Source organism: Anastrepha ludens, chromosome 4 (assembly GCF_028408465.1).
Source record: "Anastrepha ludens isolate Willacy chromosome 4, idAnaLude1.1, whole genome shotgun sequence".
Lineage (NCBI taxonomy): Eukaryota > Metazoa > Arthropoda > Insecta > Diptera > Tephritidae > Anastrepha > Anastrepha ludens.
In genome coordinates, this window is record NC_071500.1 from 56,273,260 (window position 1) to 56,293,005 (window position 19,746).

The following is a 19,746-nucleotide window of genomic DNA, read 5'->3' on the forward strand; positions in this document are numbered from 1 at the left end:
ACTAAAGAAGTATTCGGAAGGCTTGCTTTCCAGAAGTCTCTCAACGCAGCCCCATAGTTACCGCGCACTGAATTTACTCAGTCATTCAGTAAACTTCTAGATCTCTAAAAAGTCCCAAAAGGGTTCCGGTGCTAGCGGTTCATAGCTGATCAAACCCCTAGGATCCTAGCGATCCTAGCTGATCAAACTTGTCTTGCCAGATTTTCAGCGACCTAGCTGATACAGAAAAGTCAATCTAGATTTAATTTAGCTTTTTTCTCTTTCTCGCATCTAATTTATTGAGTCTTGTGGATCAAGAGAATATTGAAAATTTTTTCACAATAATAATAAAGAAAGTTGCAAATAAATGCAAAGCAAATATCACACATAGGGCCGATGGTAGCAGAAATGTTCAAATATGGCAGAGCACACTTCCCATACACCCCAAACATGCGCATGTGCAGCAAAGCACCGAGAAGTTATGCATTTCGTAAACAAATGTTCAGGCACATACATATGCATGGGAGTGTGTATGTATGCAGATTAGAGCGTCCTACCTTATAAGAAAAAAAAACAAAAAACCCGCCGAACTTTGGAACTACAAAAATTGTGTTTTCCGTGCGAACTATAACTCGACAAAAAATGTATATTATATATTTCTATGGAACTTGGCATGATTCAATTACACCGCGTAACACATATTTTGTCCTATGAACCAAATATACTTTTCCGGAAAGGGGATAACAAATAAAAATACACGTGTATCGGCGATTTTCATGTACACGTCACAATTTTTTTTTTTTTGGTATTTTATAACTTTACACGAGCAATTCTTGTATGCATATCTGTATAGCCACACGATCTCAGGATTAGCTTAACGGATTTGAATGAAATTGGGCACACAGATAGTATATCACATTGTTGCCACTGCCAATGTTTCACTGGGTTGCTACCTGTTCCGGAACTGGAACAAACACACAAACGGCATAGAGTGTGTTGTATGAAACAATAAATTAAAGGTTAATAAGTTGTTTAAAAATTTGGAGTCCCTTCAAGTTATGCCGAACATTTAGAAAAAAAATTTTTTTTTAGAAAAAAAAAATTCAAGAAAATCTGAGAATTGATAAATTTTTTTTTTAAATTTTACATAATAAAAACATTTCCACGAGTCTGCCTGCAGAAATTCAGCGTGATTGGATCACGGAAAAAGGGTTAAAAATTGATCCCAAGTTTTTCACACAGGCGGACTACGAGCTCTATATTTTATACATAAAAAACAAAATTCTGACGTGTACATGAAAATCGCCGATACACGTGTATTTTTATTTTTCCTGCCCTTTCCGAAAAAGTATATTTGGTTCATTGGAATTGGCAGGAATGATATTAAAAAAAAGGTTATTAAGTTAAAACCACATTTATATTTTGTTAATTAATTAAAAATTAGTTTTAAAATTGAATTGGGAAGTTTCGCTAATATGACGCTATTTATTATATTACCGAAGCATTATGACCGTAATGAAAGCCTTTCAGAGAAAAAGCGAACTCATCATAAATTTAGTTGACTAAAAATAAGCTGTGAGCCGGACATGAAACAAGGAATGATTATAGTGTTTGTAATAGCGGGTGCTCCTCGACAGGCAATGGCATCCGAGTGTATTTCTGCCATGAAAAAACTCCTCATAAAAAACTATCTGCCATCCGGAGGCTGTGATTATTTATTATCAAACGTCCAGCTTTCACGTTCATTGCCCCAAAAAGATGATCTATGATATCCTGATTTAAGCTGTAAGTCAGGAGGTTTTCCATATAGTTTTGGTTATGGACAGAGGCAAGTGCTTACACACCCTTATAAAAACAAAATATTTTTCCTACAAATTTTACTTTTCTTACATTTTTGCTAAAAATTTCTAGAGTTAGCAACCCAGTGTCTGGCTAATGGAGCCGTTTGTCAAGAGGGAATGAGAAAGCTACTTACTGATCAAACATTTTATTATTGAATCATGCTTGGTACACATATTTCGTTTTATCCAAGATAGTTTGGTATTGAAGTTGGGAGAAATTTGTCAACAACACACCTGCCAAATAACGATAATTTAAAAAAAAGAAGAAGAAGCGAAATGACCAAAAAATACTATTTTTTTACAAATAATGTTCCCAAGAAAATAATACTCGTAAATACAATACGAGAAAATAAAAATAAATAAATGAAATGAATTAAGAATGGGCAGTGGCTTACAAATTAAAAAAAACTCGTTCAAAATTTGTACACGCAATTCTCAAAACCGACATACCCTATGATCTGAAAGTACCGGGAATATTTAAATAAAACAAAACAGAGTTATATTTCAGTCAAATTTATTTAATCTCCTTCAAAATATGACCCGACTGAAGCAACGTTTAACCCAGTTCTCCATGCAACCCTGGTAGGCCGACGAAGGAATGGCCTTCAGCCCCTTCGTGGCATTCTCTTTGATCCCCTCTATTGACTAAAATCTCCTTCCACAAATTGATATATCAGGTGAATACGGTGCTTGCACGATGGTATTTACTTGGTGTTTGAACAAATAATCCAGCCCGATTTGGGCACGGTGCGATGGCGCGTTATCATCATGCAAAATCCTGGAAAAGTTTGCCCGCATTTCCGGCCGGCCAGGCAGACCCTAATGATCCGATGGCGCTAAAAAGTGGCATATGTGTGCCTTACAGTCCTACCAACATAAGAAAAAAATATGCACCGGTTCACACGTGTGTAGTTCGTTTAAATTAAACATTCCCAGTACTTTCTGATTATAGGACAATAATGTTAGGATGAGAAAAAACCAACTCCACTTTTTATACATATGTTCTGTCCGTCCGTCTGATGTTAGAAGCTTTAACTCTCATTATCGAAGAGTTTGTGAGACTTAAAAAATTAGCAACCAGGTCCGAACCGCATTTAGCACTTCATTACTTGGTTGTCATGAAATTAAAATTTTTGCCATAGCAAACAATTTGATAGTTCTGTTGTTTGGAAATTTAAGTTTTTACTTCTGTCGGTAGTTCTCATTTTTTGTGCACATACCAGCATAAGTGAGTAAATGCATACATAGATATATGTATGTATGTATGCAGTGCTTCTTTTCACCAATCAACGAGACAGACAATGGCAAGAATGGAACAAAAGAGAAACGACACTGCAAGGGCAATCATAATAAAGAAAAAGCACGCACTTATTCCAAGCCTGACAAGTTCATCTACAAAAGTTCGAGTTCAACTTTAACCAAGAGCGAGAAAGGTACATGAAGCAACTGTTGAAAGCACACACAAATACTCACCCACATATTTACCTGAATATGTATGTATGTATGTACATACGTACGTATATGTGTCGTGTTAATCTGTCGCATCAAATCCCGCTCAACCATATCTTCTTTAACTATCTGCGCAATCTAAAGCTGAACGCGCGCCACCCGCCTACTGGCTGCCGAATGTTGTTGCATATCTACTTATTTCTCCAGGTAGGATTCTTGAACGAGTGTCCGATTGAATGGTCATATCGTATTCGTTGGACGTGCCCTTCAGACTTGTTTAGCACGCGCTACATGTACCACATACGTACATATATGCATTGCTTATTCCAATTTAGCTGTACTCAAAAAATTGCCAGCTGCTCTGCTTGCGGACGAGATTTAAATGTTTCGCCAATCCTCTTGTATATGCTTTTATTTGCTCTTATTATAAATTATTTCTTTAGTCAATTTTTATTTTTAGACATTTTATTCATCATCGATCCTTTGAATGTATACCTTTTCAATGAGTTTCGAATTTATTTTATTGTTTTCTTTCGGCATTGTTCTTATTCCAGTTTTATATGGACATGGGTATGTACATTCATATATCCTACGAATGTCTGACTAGCTGCTCCACATACTATACTACACTATAGTCCACAACAAATAATACTTGAATATTTATTGAAGCACTAACTGTGAGGGCAAGCGACATCATGAACCCACTCACGTGTTGTTGGACTTTCCGCAATGTCAATCATACCGACTTCCACAGCCACGCGTCAGCCGTCGAAATATCTACTATACAAGTGATCTCATGAGAGTTTCAGTGCTGCCAGAGTGTATTTTTTGCACAGGTACTATATGTACATATAACGGGTGTTTTTTAAGAGCTCGAGAATTTAAGATGATAATTAAAAAAGAAATATTATTTTTTTATATTCTTGTAGATAATTTCATGGCATTCTTTTTAATATGCTATCCGGCATTTGTCCGCCAGGGGTACGAGTTACATTATCCTCTCCATCAGCCCAATTTTTTACTGCTTTTTCCAATAAATTTGAATAATACATCAATCAGGAAAAATTCGACGCAAACGACGGTCATTTGACTTCAATTATTGCTCGAGCTGTAGTTTATAGGCACGTAAGCCAAGATTCTTCGTAAAAAGTTCCACAAAGGCCAACAAATTGAAAACTATGCCGAATCCACATTTCAGCGATTCTGCAACACTTCGCGTTACAGCAGCAGTACTCACTTCGGTACGCACATTTCTTTATCTTGTTGATTAGTGTGAAAACGATCAATAACTGCACGAATTGCCGATTATGTTGACCGTAAAGTGAACGGAGTTCTCTATGAACTTTGCGCTTAAATTTATTTTTATCAAAGTAATTTCTACAATTTGGAAGCGTTGTTCTGGCCTTAAGCGATTCATGATAGCTTGTCAAACCTTTTTTTTTTTTTGTCGGGACACTTGGATTCCCTTTTCATTTTCTTTAAATCTACCCGATCTCCGAAGAAATCTGAGTAGATCTTGTGGTACCAAGGAGCCAAGGTGGTCGTTTCTTAACACATCAGTGCCAAAGACCTCAAACCTGATTCGAGCAAAGTCGGGGCAGACGCACAGGAAGTGGTCCGCCGTCTCATCCTGCTCTCCACAAGCTGGGCAGAGTACACTATCTGAGATGCCAACCCTTTCCATGTGCTTCGCCCACAGAAAGTGGCCCGCCATCAGTCCAACCAGCTGTCTGCACTCCCCTCTGCGTAATGACATGGAATATGACATATGGTGGGGGGGGGGGCTGTCTAAGGCCATGAGCGCAGCTTGGCTGTCGCTGCAGACATATATAGATCTGCCTCTCCATCGGTTTTCCACAACAAAGTTCATCGCTTCTTGAACCGAATACACCTCCGTTTGAAACACAGATGCATGCATTCCAAGAGAAAAGTGCAGTTTTGTTCTGCTGGATTCCACGTACACCCCAGAGCCGGAGCCGTGCTCGGTCTAATTCAAAAACACCAGACAATGGAGTTGTGTTTGTTTTTGTTACAACTCAGTTTGTTTAAAAGTTTGAATTATTCTATTCCAAAACGGTAAAGTTTTAAAGGTCTGGGTTCATATAAAATGATCTCGAGAACACACCGTCTCCTTCAGAGCAATTAGACTCATCATGTTATAATACTCTCGATATAATTACAATAAAAATCCCAACTAAAATTGTACATTGATCTCTAATCCTCCTCAACCTTCGCTATAAGTATGGTCCTGGTATTTTCGGTCAATCAAATGCGTCTTCCGATCCTTTCACATACATTTAGCATTTGTGTAGAATAAGTGCTTAAAGCACGGATTTAAGAACAAAATTGCAAAAGTAAAAATGATAACCCTAAGCGTCGAAAATGTTCGATCTGCCAGGTGAACCAGATCCATCGACAGCGAAAAAAAAAGTTCGTGCTTCAAATGTTATGTTGTGCATCTGGTGAGATCAGAAGGGTGTCATCTAATATGAACTCTTTAAACCATCTGAAACCATCACTGGCGCTAATGCGTTTGATTCGAGCTCTCAAAGAAAAGCGGTCGGAATGGGACGGTAGATATGACAAACTGATTTTGCTGCACAACAACGCCAGGCCACATGTTGCTAAATCGGTCCAGACTAGAATATTGCGAGGGACTGAATTGAGAAATCTTGCCCCACCCATCGTATTCCCCAGACATTGAACCTTCGGATTACCATCTGTTCCGATCAATGCAGTCAGTTATGAGACGTTTACGTAAAGCAATTTGCCAAAAACGAATGTACTTGTGGGAAAGAATCCCTTTGATTTTGCACCATGATAAGTGCCATTTCATTTCAGTGCCATCGATATCTGCGAGTAGCATCCAACAGTCATCGAATTTACCTGATAAGGCTCCTTGCGACTTTTTTCTGTTTGATCGAGCCAAAAACCCACTACGGGGAACGCGTTTTAATAGCCGAAAGGAAGTAATGGAAAATTCAATGATGACTATATCAAAAATAGAGTTCCCGAAACGTTTCGAGAGCTGGATATATCACTTATGGGGAATAAACTTGTGTTTTGAATTTTCTGACTTTTTTAGCAAGGCCATCTTATTGAACTTTATAATAAAGTATTGAGGCGTTAAATATTTATTTGCAGGAAAAATTCAGGGCCAGGTTAATAGTTAACGACTACGTCTGAGACAAACGATAACATTTGCAATGGCGATAGCTACAATATTACGATTACAAACAGCACCGGAAACGTCTTGTCACAATTTCAATCGCTAACACTTGAAGTGTTAACGGTGATTGTGTGTATAATAATTCTTACGATAGTATTAATGGCAAGTAACGAGAGCCGATAAATACAAAACCTGCATCATGTTGACGGCAGTGCTGGAGAAACCTTTGTACGCGATAAGCCAATTCGAAGTAAACATTTTTTATGATATAATTTTTAACACAAATATTTATAAACAAAAATATATATTGTATATGTATATACGAGGTGTGTTCAAAAAGTATCGCGAATTTCGAATTTCCGCAAGTTACGTATGTATATTCGAATTCAATTTTTTTATGGCGATATGTTGGTACTCATGTCTCTCACTCAAGCCAACGAGTTCGGTCATTTTAAATGTTCAGTAAATTCAAAGGATCAAAGAACCTGTATAAAATTTTGTGTGAAAAACGAAATTAAGTGCGCGGATGCATTCAGAATGTTGACTGTGTTATACGGAGAAGCTACTTTGGACTAAAGACACGTTTATCGGTGGTACAAAATGTTCTCTGAAGGCCGAGAAGATGTGAATGACGAAAAGCGTGCCGGACGCCCGAGCACTTCAACAACAGACGAAAAAATTTATAAAGTGAAGAAAATAATATTGGCCAATCGTCTAATCACCGTTGGAGAAGTTGCTGAGGACCTAGACATATCGATTGGCTCGTGCCATTCGATTTTTTCAATGATTTGGGCATGAGACGGGTCGCCGCAAAATTCGTACCAAGACTGCTCAATTTCGAACAAAAGCAGCATCGCATGAAGATTGCTAATGAGATGTGGGACTCTGTCCGCGACGGCCCAAATTTACTCCAGAGGGTCATAACTGTGACTTTGTTCCCGAAACTGAAAAGGCCCATGAAAGGACGACACTACGCTACGATTGACGATATAAAGACGGCATCGAAGGAGGAGCTGAATAAGATAAAAAAATGATTTTTTGACGTGCTTCGAAGATTAAAAAAAAAACGTTGGCACAAATGCATAATATCTCATGGGGATTACTTTGAAGGGGACAAAATATTATATGAATAAATAAATAATTTTTGAAAAAACACAAAATTCGCGATATTTTTTGAACACACCTCGTATATACATCAATACATACATATATAATATATATACATATATATATAAATAACAATTCGCGCTTACACCCTTTTTGTGACGTGCGTCTTGATGCTGCTCCACAAATGGAGAGTTCTACAGTTTTAAGCCGACTCGGAACGTTAAAATTTTTATATTAGGTTTTTCATGGCAGTATTAAACTCATAGGTTTCCCATCGCCTGCCGAGGGGCGACCGCTGTTAGAAAAACTTTTTCTTCATTTTGGTTTTTCACGCAGATTCGAACCTATGTTCTCCGAATGGTAGTCACGCACCAACCCATTCGGCTATGGCGCTCGCCGTGAATAAAAAAGTATATAGTATACACCCACATACTTATCTAATATATTTTTAAATAAAAATAAAATTATTTGTTTACTTACTAATGTATAGGTAAATAAAACAGCAACGTCTAAAGCGAATGCCAATTATAATATATTTTTTTTATACTGCCCACACATTTAAAGAGTGCATCAGCACAACGCAATTTGCAAAACCCATATCTAAAATACTATCACATCTTACAGTTTGTCAAAGCTTTTGATATAACGATGGGCTACCAAACGCCTGCGGTTTATTGTTGATGATCAGAGCTCTTGATTCAGGGTCGCTAGAAGAAGATGCATAGTTTTACCGTAAATGCCTGAAATACTAGAAAACAAGTATATTATTAAAACGGTCCCCGTTGTCAAACTTAATCTAGGAACAACGAGTCGCAACCGGTTTAACCATTTCAATATTTCACATACCGATTTCATGGGAATTTTGCCTTAAGAATTCCAATTGTTAGGAGAAAAGTATCAGAGAAAGAGATAGAAAAGAAAAGAGACTCTGCCTCTAAATTTTCCAGATTCTTTAGCAAATCTGAAAATATCCTCCAGTTTGAGAAAACGAATATTACTCATTCTCATGTCATCGGAACCCACAATTTTTAGCCTCGTTCTAGCAAGCGCAGGATGCTCAGTGTTATCCGATTTTTCTAAGCAAGACAGGCAAATCCGGTTCTCAATGGTTTCAATGGTGGTTATATGCTCCATGAGACGTGTCCTGTAATAATATCGACCATCAACCGAACGTCTATCTTTCCAAGTTTTAGAAGAAAGTCCGACAGTTTTCTGTTCGGACTTGTCAGGAAATACTTTGCAGTTCTGTAGCGTTCTAGACCGGACTATCGTATACATAATCGCTAATGCAATTCACGATTCCTACGGAACTGATACCGATTATTGGCCTTTGTGGGGAACCGCTGATCCACGGTTGGCTAATTCATCGGCAATTTCGTTTCCTTGAACACCGAAGTGTCCTGCAACCAGTGTTAAGCTTCTTCTTACATTCTTGAACAATCGTAAAGGTGTACTTCGCGTTCTCCAGCCTTCAGTGCAGCCTGACTGTCACTAAAAACTCTAACACTGTTTCGCGCTCCATCTCCTCTTGATTATCCATTCGGCTACTTTCCGGTTGGCAAATATTTTCGTTTGGAAAACAGTTGTCATTTACACTTTCGTGCAAAGCCTCCTTAGAGATTTATTCGATGTTAGCGCACAGACATCGTCCGCATATGCTTGGACATGAAAACCGAGTTCCTACATTTTCGCTAGTGAAGAGTCTACGACCAAGCACCACAGCAGCGGAGAAAGAACACATCCTTGTTTGGCCCTGACGGTGATTAGTTCATCATTGTTCTCACCAGCGGTTAACGGCCTCTCAGAAAGCATTGAAATATATCCACTTTACAATGGTTTGATTAACTTCATGTCGTTCGGCAGAAGAACATATTGAGCCAAAAAGAGCATTATCAAAAGCCGCCTCAATGTCCACGGACACGCCCATTGTGTACTCGTCAGCTTCCAGCCCGGCTTCAATCTTGCTAACAAGATCGTGTAAGGCTGATTCACATGATTTTTCACTCCGGTAAGCGTGTTGATTTCTACTTAGTGGACTTCTCGGCAATACCCCCACCCGAATATGTTTCTCTCCCACTCGTTCTAGACTTCGTCTTTTCCTGGTTTCGGAATAAATACTACTCTTACGCGTCACCATTGGGGCCTCAATCAGGCTGTCTCCTCCTTTCTTAAGCATTGCTGGATATATTCCGTCAAGTCCGGGGGACTTAAAATTTTCAAAGGAAGATAAGGAAAACCTTATCGATTTTTTTGTCACTTTCCGGCTAGCAATATACCAGCTATACCTAGAGGTTCCACCGTCGCTACCGTTATTGTTCATGCCACTCTCTACTTCAGAGAGTGTTCCACTAGCTGAAAAATGGGTTTCGAGTAGAGCATTAAACGTTTACGATTTGGAAATGGTATATGAACTATCAGGTTTTCGAATGGAATCCAGCCTTACTGAGCGGTCTAGATGAAGAAGCTTACAAAGTCTCGCTTTTTCCCTCATTTCTTCGACGCTACTGCAGAAATTTCTATAGCATTCGAGTTTGGCTTTCCGTACTTTTTTCTTATATTCTCTCTGTGTAAGTCGATGATTGGTCCAGCCCTCTTCTGTTTGGGTTTTTAAGGCCTTATTAGGACGCTTCCTGGGCCATGCACGAAGGTTCGACAGTTCAGGGTTCCAGCAAGGAACCGCTTTCCCCTGTTTACTTTCCCTGAGTGCGCAAAATTCCCCTAAGCAATTTATTAAAGTATCTACTCTCTAATTTCTCAGTAGCATCTTCAATCATTTCGATTGAGCTGAGTTTTTTCAGGTTTGGTAATCGCTCTGTTACAATACCATCTTGTCACCATACCTGTCCCAGTCCACATTTGGAAGATTCCTACCGGAAGGTATTGATATTGTTGGAATCGATAAGAGAGTCCTCTTCCAAAACTCGCCATCGGTTTCCTCTCGCCATTCAATCACCTCTTGTCTTCTTTTGATCACAAAAGTTGGTTTATTACCAATGTTTTGAGAGACCACATCAGATGAGACCTCTGGGGTTGCATTTGCTGCTTCTCCTTACAATGTTCTGTGAACTTGCATCACAGTCCACTATTAGCCCCAGGTTATTGGATTGTACATATTTGACTACTTCTTAGCTCCCTCGAAGGAGGTGGCTGTAAAGAGTAGTAGGGTAAGTAGGCCGAAACTATGATACCTTCGACACTGTTCCCACTCTTTCAGTATTTTATTTTTGCAACAACGATATCTCTGGAGCAAAGCTGTTTTAACATCGTGCGTTCGATCAAAATTCAATAACTAAAATAATTTAAGCATGAAATAAAATCATTTAAAATTTAAAATAAACTAAAATATGGTGAATTTTCAAATTTCGCGGGCTACGTATATTTGGGCAAAATTCAGCAATTTTGGAAAGAACTTCGCTGCCACACGCTTCATGCCCAAAATTTCCGGAAAAATTGCATGGCATTAGCCAACCGATATGCCGACATCCTCAGCAACTTCCCTAATTGTGATTCGAAGATTCTCCATAACAATTTTCTTCACTTTCTCAACATTTTCATCGCTTGTTGATGGGCTGGAACGTCCAGACGTCCAATTGTGTAATTCCATCTTTTACACAAAATTTGATGCAACTTCTTTCATCCATTTTTTTCGATAGCAGAAAATCGCCGAACACGCAAATCACTTGTCTTATTTATGCCATTCGCAAACAAACTAAGTAGGCTATATTGCTAAAACCGTGAAAGCAACTTTGATACGAGACCTTCATAAAGAAAAATAATAATCGAAAGTTGAATGTCGGTAGTCCGCGAAATTTAAATATTAATCATTAATTTTTTGAACCGACCTCATATGTATGTATTTATGCTTTTCTGTTTGAAAAAATTAATTATGCATGTGTATTTTTAAATTTAAAATATTCGTACAACCTCTTTATACCTTTTATTACCATTTATTACTGTTTATTCCGATTTTTCCGGGCTTCTGATACGTTACTAAATGTAAGCCATATAAGTAAATTAAAATAAGTTCCTTGGAAATTTAAAAGTGTTATTGTAATCAAATTTTGTAAAACACAAATTTTTACATCTTTCAATCCGATATTTCAAATTTTTCGGTATCTCGGGATGGGCAACCCTAGTGTTTACATGTACGCTGAAATTCACTACAAAAAAGGGCTTAAGAAATAGTCTCCAGTAGCTTCACAAACCTTTTGTCCGTCATGTTGTAAGCCACTCTTTTGTTAGATGTACACATGTATGGCCGCCGTGGTCGAATGAGTTGGTGCGTGACTACCATTTGGAATTCAGAGGGAACGTAGGTTCGAATCTCGGTGAAACATCAAAATGAAGAAAAAGTTGTTTCTAATAGCGGTCACACCTCAGCAAGCAATGGCAAGCCTCCGAGTGTATTTCTGCCATGAAAAAAATTCAGCATAAAAACTGTCTGCCGTTCGGAGTAGGCTTGAAACTATAGGTCCCTCCATTTGAACAACAACATTAAGACGCACGCCACAAATAGGAGGAGGAGCTCGGCCAAACACCCAAAAAGGGTGTACGCGCCAATTATATATGGTATATACATATATATAAACAATATATATATATATATATAAGTTGGGATATATGTAGCTGTATGCACTTATGATATTTTCAAATATAAATATAGGTAAGAAATGTATGTATGCATGTGTATGTACTTATTCTCTTTTTCTTACTCAAAGTGTCGTTCCTGTTTTTGTTATTATTGCAGATGCCATTGCTGTCATTGAAGTGCCAGCGAGTCGGTGGTTGCCGCGCCACCGCATGCGTGTTGCAAGAGCTTTCATCGTCGTCGCACAAATCCAATTGTACACGTTCTATTTCCGCTTCAAGTGGTCGTCTTCCTTAAAGAGGCTGAAAAACAGCCCAGCTCAAACTGCAATGCGCACAGTTATTCCATTGATATTATGAGTTCGTATATTTTGTTGTTGTTACGGCTGCCAATGGTTACAATTGTGAATTTGCTTTCCTTACAGCGTTGGTTAGTAGATTTTTCGGATTCTGCCATTGAATGGGTAAGTCTGTTCTAAACCGGTTTCAGTTAAATTATTACGTACTATACAAGCTCAGCAAGCATACGAATGCATATGTAGTTACTTACATATTTATCATTATGTATTTAGCTGTAAATAACGTGACTCTAGACTAGCGTTCAACTAGTCCATTTGAGGACAGTACCAGTCGTTTCTATAAGAGTCGATTCTACGTTGCCGGAACAACTCGGATTTATATCTGGCCAGAGAATGTCACTTCAGCGTAGCACTGGTGATGCCATACGTAACTTATTTTTGTAAATATAAGTTTTTGTATATAAAAAAGCGTATTAAAGCCGTAATTAGAAAATACAAATTTTGCAGGTAAATGTAGGAAAACATACTGCAGTCTGGCCAGACAATATGGAGTATGAATATGGGGTGCACACATATTTTGTACAAAAATCAAATAAGCGTTTTTTAATTTTTTTTTTTTAATTACAATGAAGGGCGATCTAGACGCGGCAAATATGAAATATCAATTCGATCGAATACCAAGTTTCCTTAAAAAAATATAACTTATGTTCAATAATTCTAAAAAGATCTTTGTGCTCTCTCAAGGCTTAACTCAAGATGAATTTTTGAAGCAATTATTTACTCACTTTTTCACCAAATAAACACACACATTATTTAAAGGTTTTTTAACTCACACAAACAATATCATTATTTTGAAAAGGCTGTAATCAATTGATGTTTCAAATATGTACGCGTTTCATTAAACTCGATCATATACGCCAGATTTGTTTCCTCGCCTGCATCCAAGCGATGGTCGTACAGCTCCTCGCCAAATATATCATTCCAGTCTACAATAAAACCATGGAAAGTAAAACTTTTGTAATATAAAGAAGACATATAAATATACTATACAGTATTTCACGGTAATAAGCACCAGAAAAACTGTAAGAAAATTTCACCTCTTTATATAGGTATACACAAAAAATCATGATATAAGCATCCCATTTATAAGAAAACTAGTCACTTTCTTCCTAAAGTACTAAAAATTAATTTTCCACTTTCAGTCGAATATTACAGGCTTTTTGTTTAACTACTAACTAACAAATTCGTATATACAATAGTTTAAATATGTAGAACCCAATAAATGAACCAAAATTCAGTGTAAATTGGTAGCACATACATACATATGTACATATTTTTATTTTAAATAAATGAAATCTCGATGGTTTCTTTATTTGAATGGAAATTTATGTATGTAATAGAAGTAGTTGTTGTTGTTGTATCAGCAAAAACATTTCCCATACATGTACGGAGAGTGTTGCCGAAGCGAGAGTCCTTGGCCGAATATATAGTAAATCCGAGTCGTTCCGGTAACGTAGAACCGCTATCGGTGAAACGAAAGTAAAAGTAGTCGTTCGTTTTGTTCAATTAGATACATCGGTAATGCTTATAGCGAGGATTTGAATATATGCACAGTCATTGCATAAGGATCGACTCTCGTGAATTTTATTCGGTGCTTATATCCCGGAAATACTGCACATACATGCATATATATTTATATGTTTGTCAGATTTTAGTGTAATTTATCAATATGGATACTAGCGATACGAAATATACAGGTACGTACTGCATTAGTATAAAGCAATATGCTAAGTTGATTTAAGTTGTTTTATCAAAAGTCCAGAATATATTTATGTAAGTAATCTAAACTCACCTCTGCTAAAATTTTGTGAGTGAAAGCGCACCCAAAGCGTATATCGATAAGATGTTGTCCGCATTGAGTAGCCCATCACTTTGATGTTCAAAAGTTTTGGTTTGTCGCTATTAGGATGCTTTGTTGGTTCAATACCTGGACGCGGATATTGACTTAACGCCACATACTCGTCACCTAAACCGATGCCTCGCATCAGTGGATATAAACTTTTGCCTTCACCACATGTCAATGGCTCACTGGAAGGCGTATTACAACGTGGTAGTGATGGTAAATGAGCTAGATCCACCAATGTTGGAAAAATATCCAATAGTTCCACAATCGTATGCATTCGCTGAAATGTCTGCAGTGGGAATTCCGGACTCTGTATGATGAGTGGTACCCGCAGCGCCACTTCAAAATTACTGTACTTAGCCCATTCGGCATGTTCGCCTAGTGACCAGCCATGATCACTGGTCACTAGCATGATAGTGTTACGTCTATCCACTTGAGCGATAAATTTTCCAAACAGGTCATCTACGTACGCAACAGATGCATAGTAAGCTTGACGTATCTGCGAGCGCTGCACTGCTGAAATCGGGCCATAAGGAAATGAAATATTTTGGTATTTAAAGTCATCACGCGAACGCACATCAATGTACGGATTCCAAGCGACATTTGGCATATCCACTGGCTTATGAGTGTCTGTGGTATAGTTATTGAAATCCTCGACTCGAAATCGTTCAATAAACTGCTGTGGAAAGCGGAAATTTATGTGCGGTTTGTGAAAACCAAGAGCTAGAAAAAAAGGCCTTCGACGCTTGTAAGTGTTAATGAAGCGTATGGCCTCAGCGGTGGATTCAATATCGGGCAACGTCTTCAGTGGTTGGGTTTGCAGATGAACGGGACATATAAGATTTTTGCGCAACACACCACTATTATCCGGGCATACTGGCGAATTCATGTATTTCTCACTCGGTGGCCGAAAAGTCGGCTGCGACCAGCTGTAGGGATAATCGTCAGTATTATTCGAAGAGATTCCAGAATGGAACACTTTTCCAATGCCATAAGTATAGTAGTTGTGAGCTTTGAAATACTGCGGTAATGTGGTAAAGTTGCCAGCAAATTCACGCCAGTAGTTGTAAAAGTCATAAAGGTGCAAAGTATCCGGACGACGGCCAGTGAGCATCGAATTGCGACTAGGAGCACATAGAGATTGCTGAAAAAAAAATTTCAAGAACATACGCATTTTGTACGTGTATTGAAATATTTACTTTTTTTATACTTCATAGTAAACACACATAAATATGTACATATTTACATACCTGGCTATAGGCTCGTGTAAAATGGTAACTCTCATTCATAAAGGCATTCAAATGAGGTGTTTTTGCCAAATAATCACCGTAACCACCCAACACTGGCCGCAGGTCATCAAAGATCACAAGCACAACATTACGACGCGATACGTTTCGTGCCGCATGCACTGTGAGTAAGAAGAATAAGTGCAGCAGCAATAGCAAAATAGTGGTCATCTTGAAAATGTAGCATAGATTTCTCGACGCAAATAAAACGATTCACATAACAATTGGCTATAGCATTTATTCACATCGGACTTTACTCGTTGAGTCTCTCTCGAAAATAAACAACAAAATTGCAAAACTGTAGATCCGCCATTCGACGTTTTACTAAAAATGAGTTCCAAACAAATAGTTACATATATGTATGTACATATGTATATATATTATGAAAATGAATCGAAATAACAAATATGTGTGCGTAACTACATTAGTGGACTTTAGTTGAATGCAGTGAGAATACAATAGCTCTTCAACTCATACATATATTTTCTTTATATTTACTCATAAGAAATTGAAAGTTTTGTCCATTATTCCTTAATTTAGCCGGAAGTATGATTTTTAAGTAGCTATATTAATGCATGTAGGCAGGCCCGACGAGAGGGGGGTATCGGGTACTTTTTCCCCCGGGCCCGGAGTTTTCAGAGGGGCCCGGACTCGAGGGTAATTCCAAGAAATTTCCTGCTTGAAAAAATATAGTAAATAATACTTCTACCAGAGTGCCGTCACAGACTTTTTTTGGTGTCACCATATCGAATGTTATGATCACGATTACGAAGAATAAATATAATATGGTGATACAAAAGTGTATATTATTGAGCTCTTATTAAAATGGAACATTTTGTGCTACTGATTTATAGGGTATTTAATAATTATAGTGATGATTAGATTCAATTTAGATAGTTGTATTTTAAATGAAGACCAATTTTGAAACGTAGTTATTCTTTAAAGCAATTTGTCCTTACGTTGATAAAGAATTAAATGTAGAGATAGCAATAATACTTTTTATAGACTAGAAATTTTTGATTTTTCACTGGGTATGTTATTATATAAATAATTTTTTAAATTCGTTTCTCCAGTCAATTTCACACTTTTATTTTATTTTTTTATGTTTCGGCAACTATTGCGTAGCCCCTTTCAAGAAAAGTTTGCTGTGTGAAATAACGTTACATTCTGGTAATCTTGTCAATTATTTTGAGTTTAAAACATATACGTTCTGAACAAGTGAACGCTTTGTATTTGGAATCTGAGTTAGCAAGGAAACTCGACTTCGATGATATTATAAGAGCTTTTGCCTCAGCTAAAGCAAGAAAAGCAAAATTCTAAGCATCGTGGCAGTCATTTTCAAATATTTGTAAGGCTCGCAAAATGAATAAAAAAGTTTAACTTTTTTCAGCTGCGTTTTTTATTTCACATCTGCTGAAGAGTTTTCTAAAATTCATTTTAATCAATATTTCATAATTAATTCTATCAAAAATTGTATCAATGATTTTTCAATGTTTAAATGTTATATCACTATAACATAATACGCATTTTGATAAATAAAAAAAATTTGAAGGGGCCCGCATCTCAAGTTTCCCCCGGGGCCCGAATACTCTCTCCACGGCCCTGCATGTAGGCATATGGGCTTATGTATGCAGCAGCAGACATTAGTGTACGTATGTTATATACATTGTTATATGCGTAAAAATAAGTATATCAATCTTTTTATAAATTGTTTATTGTCATTTTCCCCCACACCAATGTGCATGCATTATGTGTTAATGAATTTTCACAAAGTAACTGTCATATTTTAAGCATTTTGCGTACAAGTTTGGCAGCACTGACTTGACATTCAATGCTTTTCCGGCGCTTTGCTTTCATACTGTTCGTTTTGCGTACCATGTTTCTGCATTCTTTGTTTTTATCCGCACTTTCTATATGTTTATTCACACACATTTCTTTATTCTACTTTTATTCAGCATGTCGGCACAAATGCTAAAACCTGGAGTTTTTAAACACATTACTTGTCGGAATAATATTTACCCAAAAAGTACAGTGAAACGCTTTATCGTGCCAAGTGAATTCGTCGATTGGTCAACAGAATATAGCAAATATATACCTCCGAATTATACTGCGCCACATATCAACGGACAACCTTGGGCTGATCCGGACATCGGTTGTGAAAATTTTCAGCCGAAGTGGAATGAACTAGATGGCGCTGTAAATCGAGTGTCGCTTAACGGAATTTATAAAATTGAAAATGAATATCCGATAAATTCCTTTGGACGTACTGGCTTGCGGGGCCGCGGATTACTGGGACGCTGGGGGCCAAATCATGCAGCCGATCCAGTGGTGACACGTTGGCAGCGTGATGCTGATGGAAATAAAATCTGGAATAGTGAAACAAAAAAGTACTTTTTCTTGGAGTATGCTTATACAATTATAAGTTATTTCAAAAAATATTTTTGACAGAAGCATTTTACAAATGGTGGCCATACAACGTCATGATAATAAAATGTGGGCTATACCAGGTGGCATGGTTGATCCTGGCGAAAAGGTTAGCGCAACACTTAAGCGAGAATTCATGGAAGAGGCTTTGGATAGTTTTGGTGACTTTGACGAAATTCTTCGTTACTAAACTTGTGCTTATTATATTTATGATATTTTTGATTGCAGATAATCAGAAAATGATTGAAGAGTTTTTCGCAAAAGGCCTAGAAATCTATAAAGGATATGTAGACGATTACCGGAATACAGATAACGCCTGGATTGAGACAGTGGCGTATAATTTCCATGACGATAACGGAACTGCGGTGGGACAATTAAAGCTCTCTGCTGGCGATGATGCTGCCAACGTAAAGTGGCTAAGCATAGATAGTAGCATTAAACTGCATGCAAATCATAATGATATAATTGAAGCAGTTGTAACTAAGTTGAACGCACATTGGTAGCTCGGTACCAAGGCGAATTTATAATAATATATAATAAATCCACCTTGCTCGGTACATACCTTGCATAGTGCCTGCGGTCATCTCAGACCAAGAATAGATTCGCTGCAGAAAATGCAAGGCGAATTCATAGGAGGTAACTTCAATAGAGCTACAAAAACACTTGCATGTATTTTATTTTAGCGATTTGATGTTGAATTGTCCAAATTTCAATGTAATTGAACAATTAATTAAGCAAAGAAAAAGGGCTCCTTGACATTCAAATCAATTATATAATTATTTTATTGTTATTTCACCTGCCAATGAAACTTGGGACCCACTTGTAAAGTAGGAAGTCACAAAAATTCCTCAATTTTGTGCAATTTCTCGGTCAAGTTTTCGGGCTTTTATCACAGTTGCCAACCTCATGATTTAAACACTAGATTAAGTGTGTTTTTGTTTTTTTTGGGGGAAATTATCACGACAAACAATTAATAACCGTGTGTCTGTAGACTCATTACTCAACATAAAAAACTGACCAAAAAGAGAAAATTGTCGGTGTTACTATTATAATATACCAGATGATGTAAATTATGTCATCGCTAACAAACGCTTCTATCGAAATCCGAAATAATATTTAAAACAAACAAATTTCATGACCGCAAGTTGAAAATTATGATTAAGTAGGTTTTGGAATTAATTTATACACTTTAATGTATACTCGTAGAAGCTAATTTTTTTACAGAATCGTTATGAATGAATAAACTGTTACTGAATTATATGATTTATATTAACTTTTGTTAACTAAATTAAATGTCAGGTTGGTGTAGGGTGCGCATACTGCAGATTAAATCATCGAACAATTGCTTTCGCAGGGTCGCACTCATATTAACTATATAAATAAATCTTTAATTCTTATATGGCATCCCTTGGCATATTGATGTCGAACGATTTGGAACATATTTGGAAATTTTCGCGTCTGAAAGTCGACGGACAAAATATTTCCCAGAAGTTTTATTGCAATTACTTAAAAAAATAAGAAGAATTAAAAATATATTAAGAAATTATTGGCTATATAAAGCGATAGATTAGTATCCGTATTGGTGGATTTTGCAAAAAAATTTCTCAGATTTTATGGAATCTGCTTTGGTGAAAGAGGTTTTCTTATCCACGGAGGATAGCTAAAATAAATTTTATTTTTAGGCCATCAGAAAATTATTTCT

At 37.2% G+C, this 19,746-nt stretch overlaps 2 protein-coding genes across 4 annotated transcripts; one reads left to right on the plus strand and one right to left on the minus strand.

Annotated features, from left to right (window-relative positions):
• Nucleotides 1-13,075: 13,075 nt before the first annotated feature.
• Nucleotides 13,076-17,744, minus strand: LOC128862415 (iduronate 2-sulfatase). Of its 2 annotated transcripts, none has more exons than XM_054101020.1 (4): nucleotides 17,640-17,744; nucleotides 15,585-15,944; nucleotides 14,284-15,478; nucleotides 13,076-13,417 (listed from the first exon to the last, which is right to left on the minus strand). In XM_054101020.1, the coding sequence occupies exons 2-4, from the start codon at nucleotides 15,789-15,791 to the stop codon at nucleotides 13,278-13,280; spliced, it is 1,542 nt and encodes a 513-aa protein (XP_053956995.1). In that variant the 5' UTR covers nucleotides 15,792-15,944; nucleotides 17,640-17,744; the 3' UTR covers nucleotides 13,076-13,277. The 2 variants fall into 2 exon arrangements, with proteins under 2 accessions (XP_053956995.1, XP_053956996.1); XM_054101021.1 differs by lacking the exon at nucleotides 17,640-17,744 and adding an exon at nucleotides 16,119-16,224.
• Nucleotides 17,510-19,302, plus strand: LOC128862416 (ADP-ribose pyrophosphatase, mitochondrial). Of its 2 annotated transcripts, none has more exons than XM_054101023.1 (3): nucleotides 17,510-18,007; nucleotides 18,072-18,205; nucleotides 18,273-19,302. In XM_054101023.1, exons 1-3 carry the CDS (start codon nucleotides 17,535-17,537, stop codon nucleotides 18,545-18,547), a joined length of 882 nt encoding a protein of 293 aa, XP_053956998.1. In that variant the 5' UTR covers nucleotides 17,510-17,534; the 3' UTR covers nucleotides 18,548-19,302. The 2 variants fall into 2 exon arrangements, with proteins under 2 accessions (XP_053956998.1, XP_053956997.1); XM_054101022.1 differs by having other exon boundaries at nucleotides 17,512-18,007; nucleotides 18,069-18,205.
• The last annotated feature ends 444 nt before the right edge of the window (nucleotides 19,303-19,746 follow it).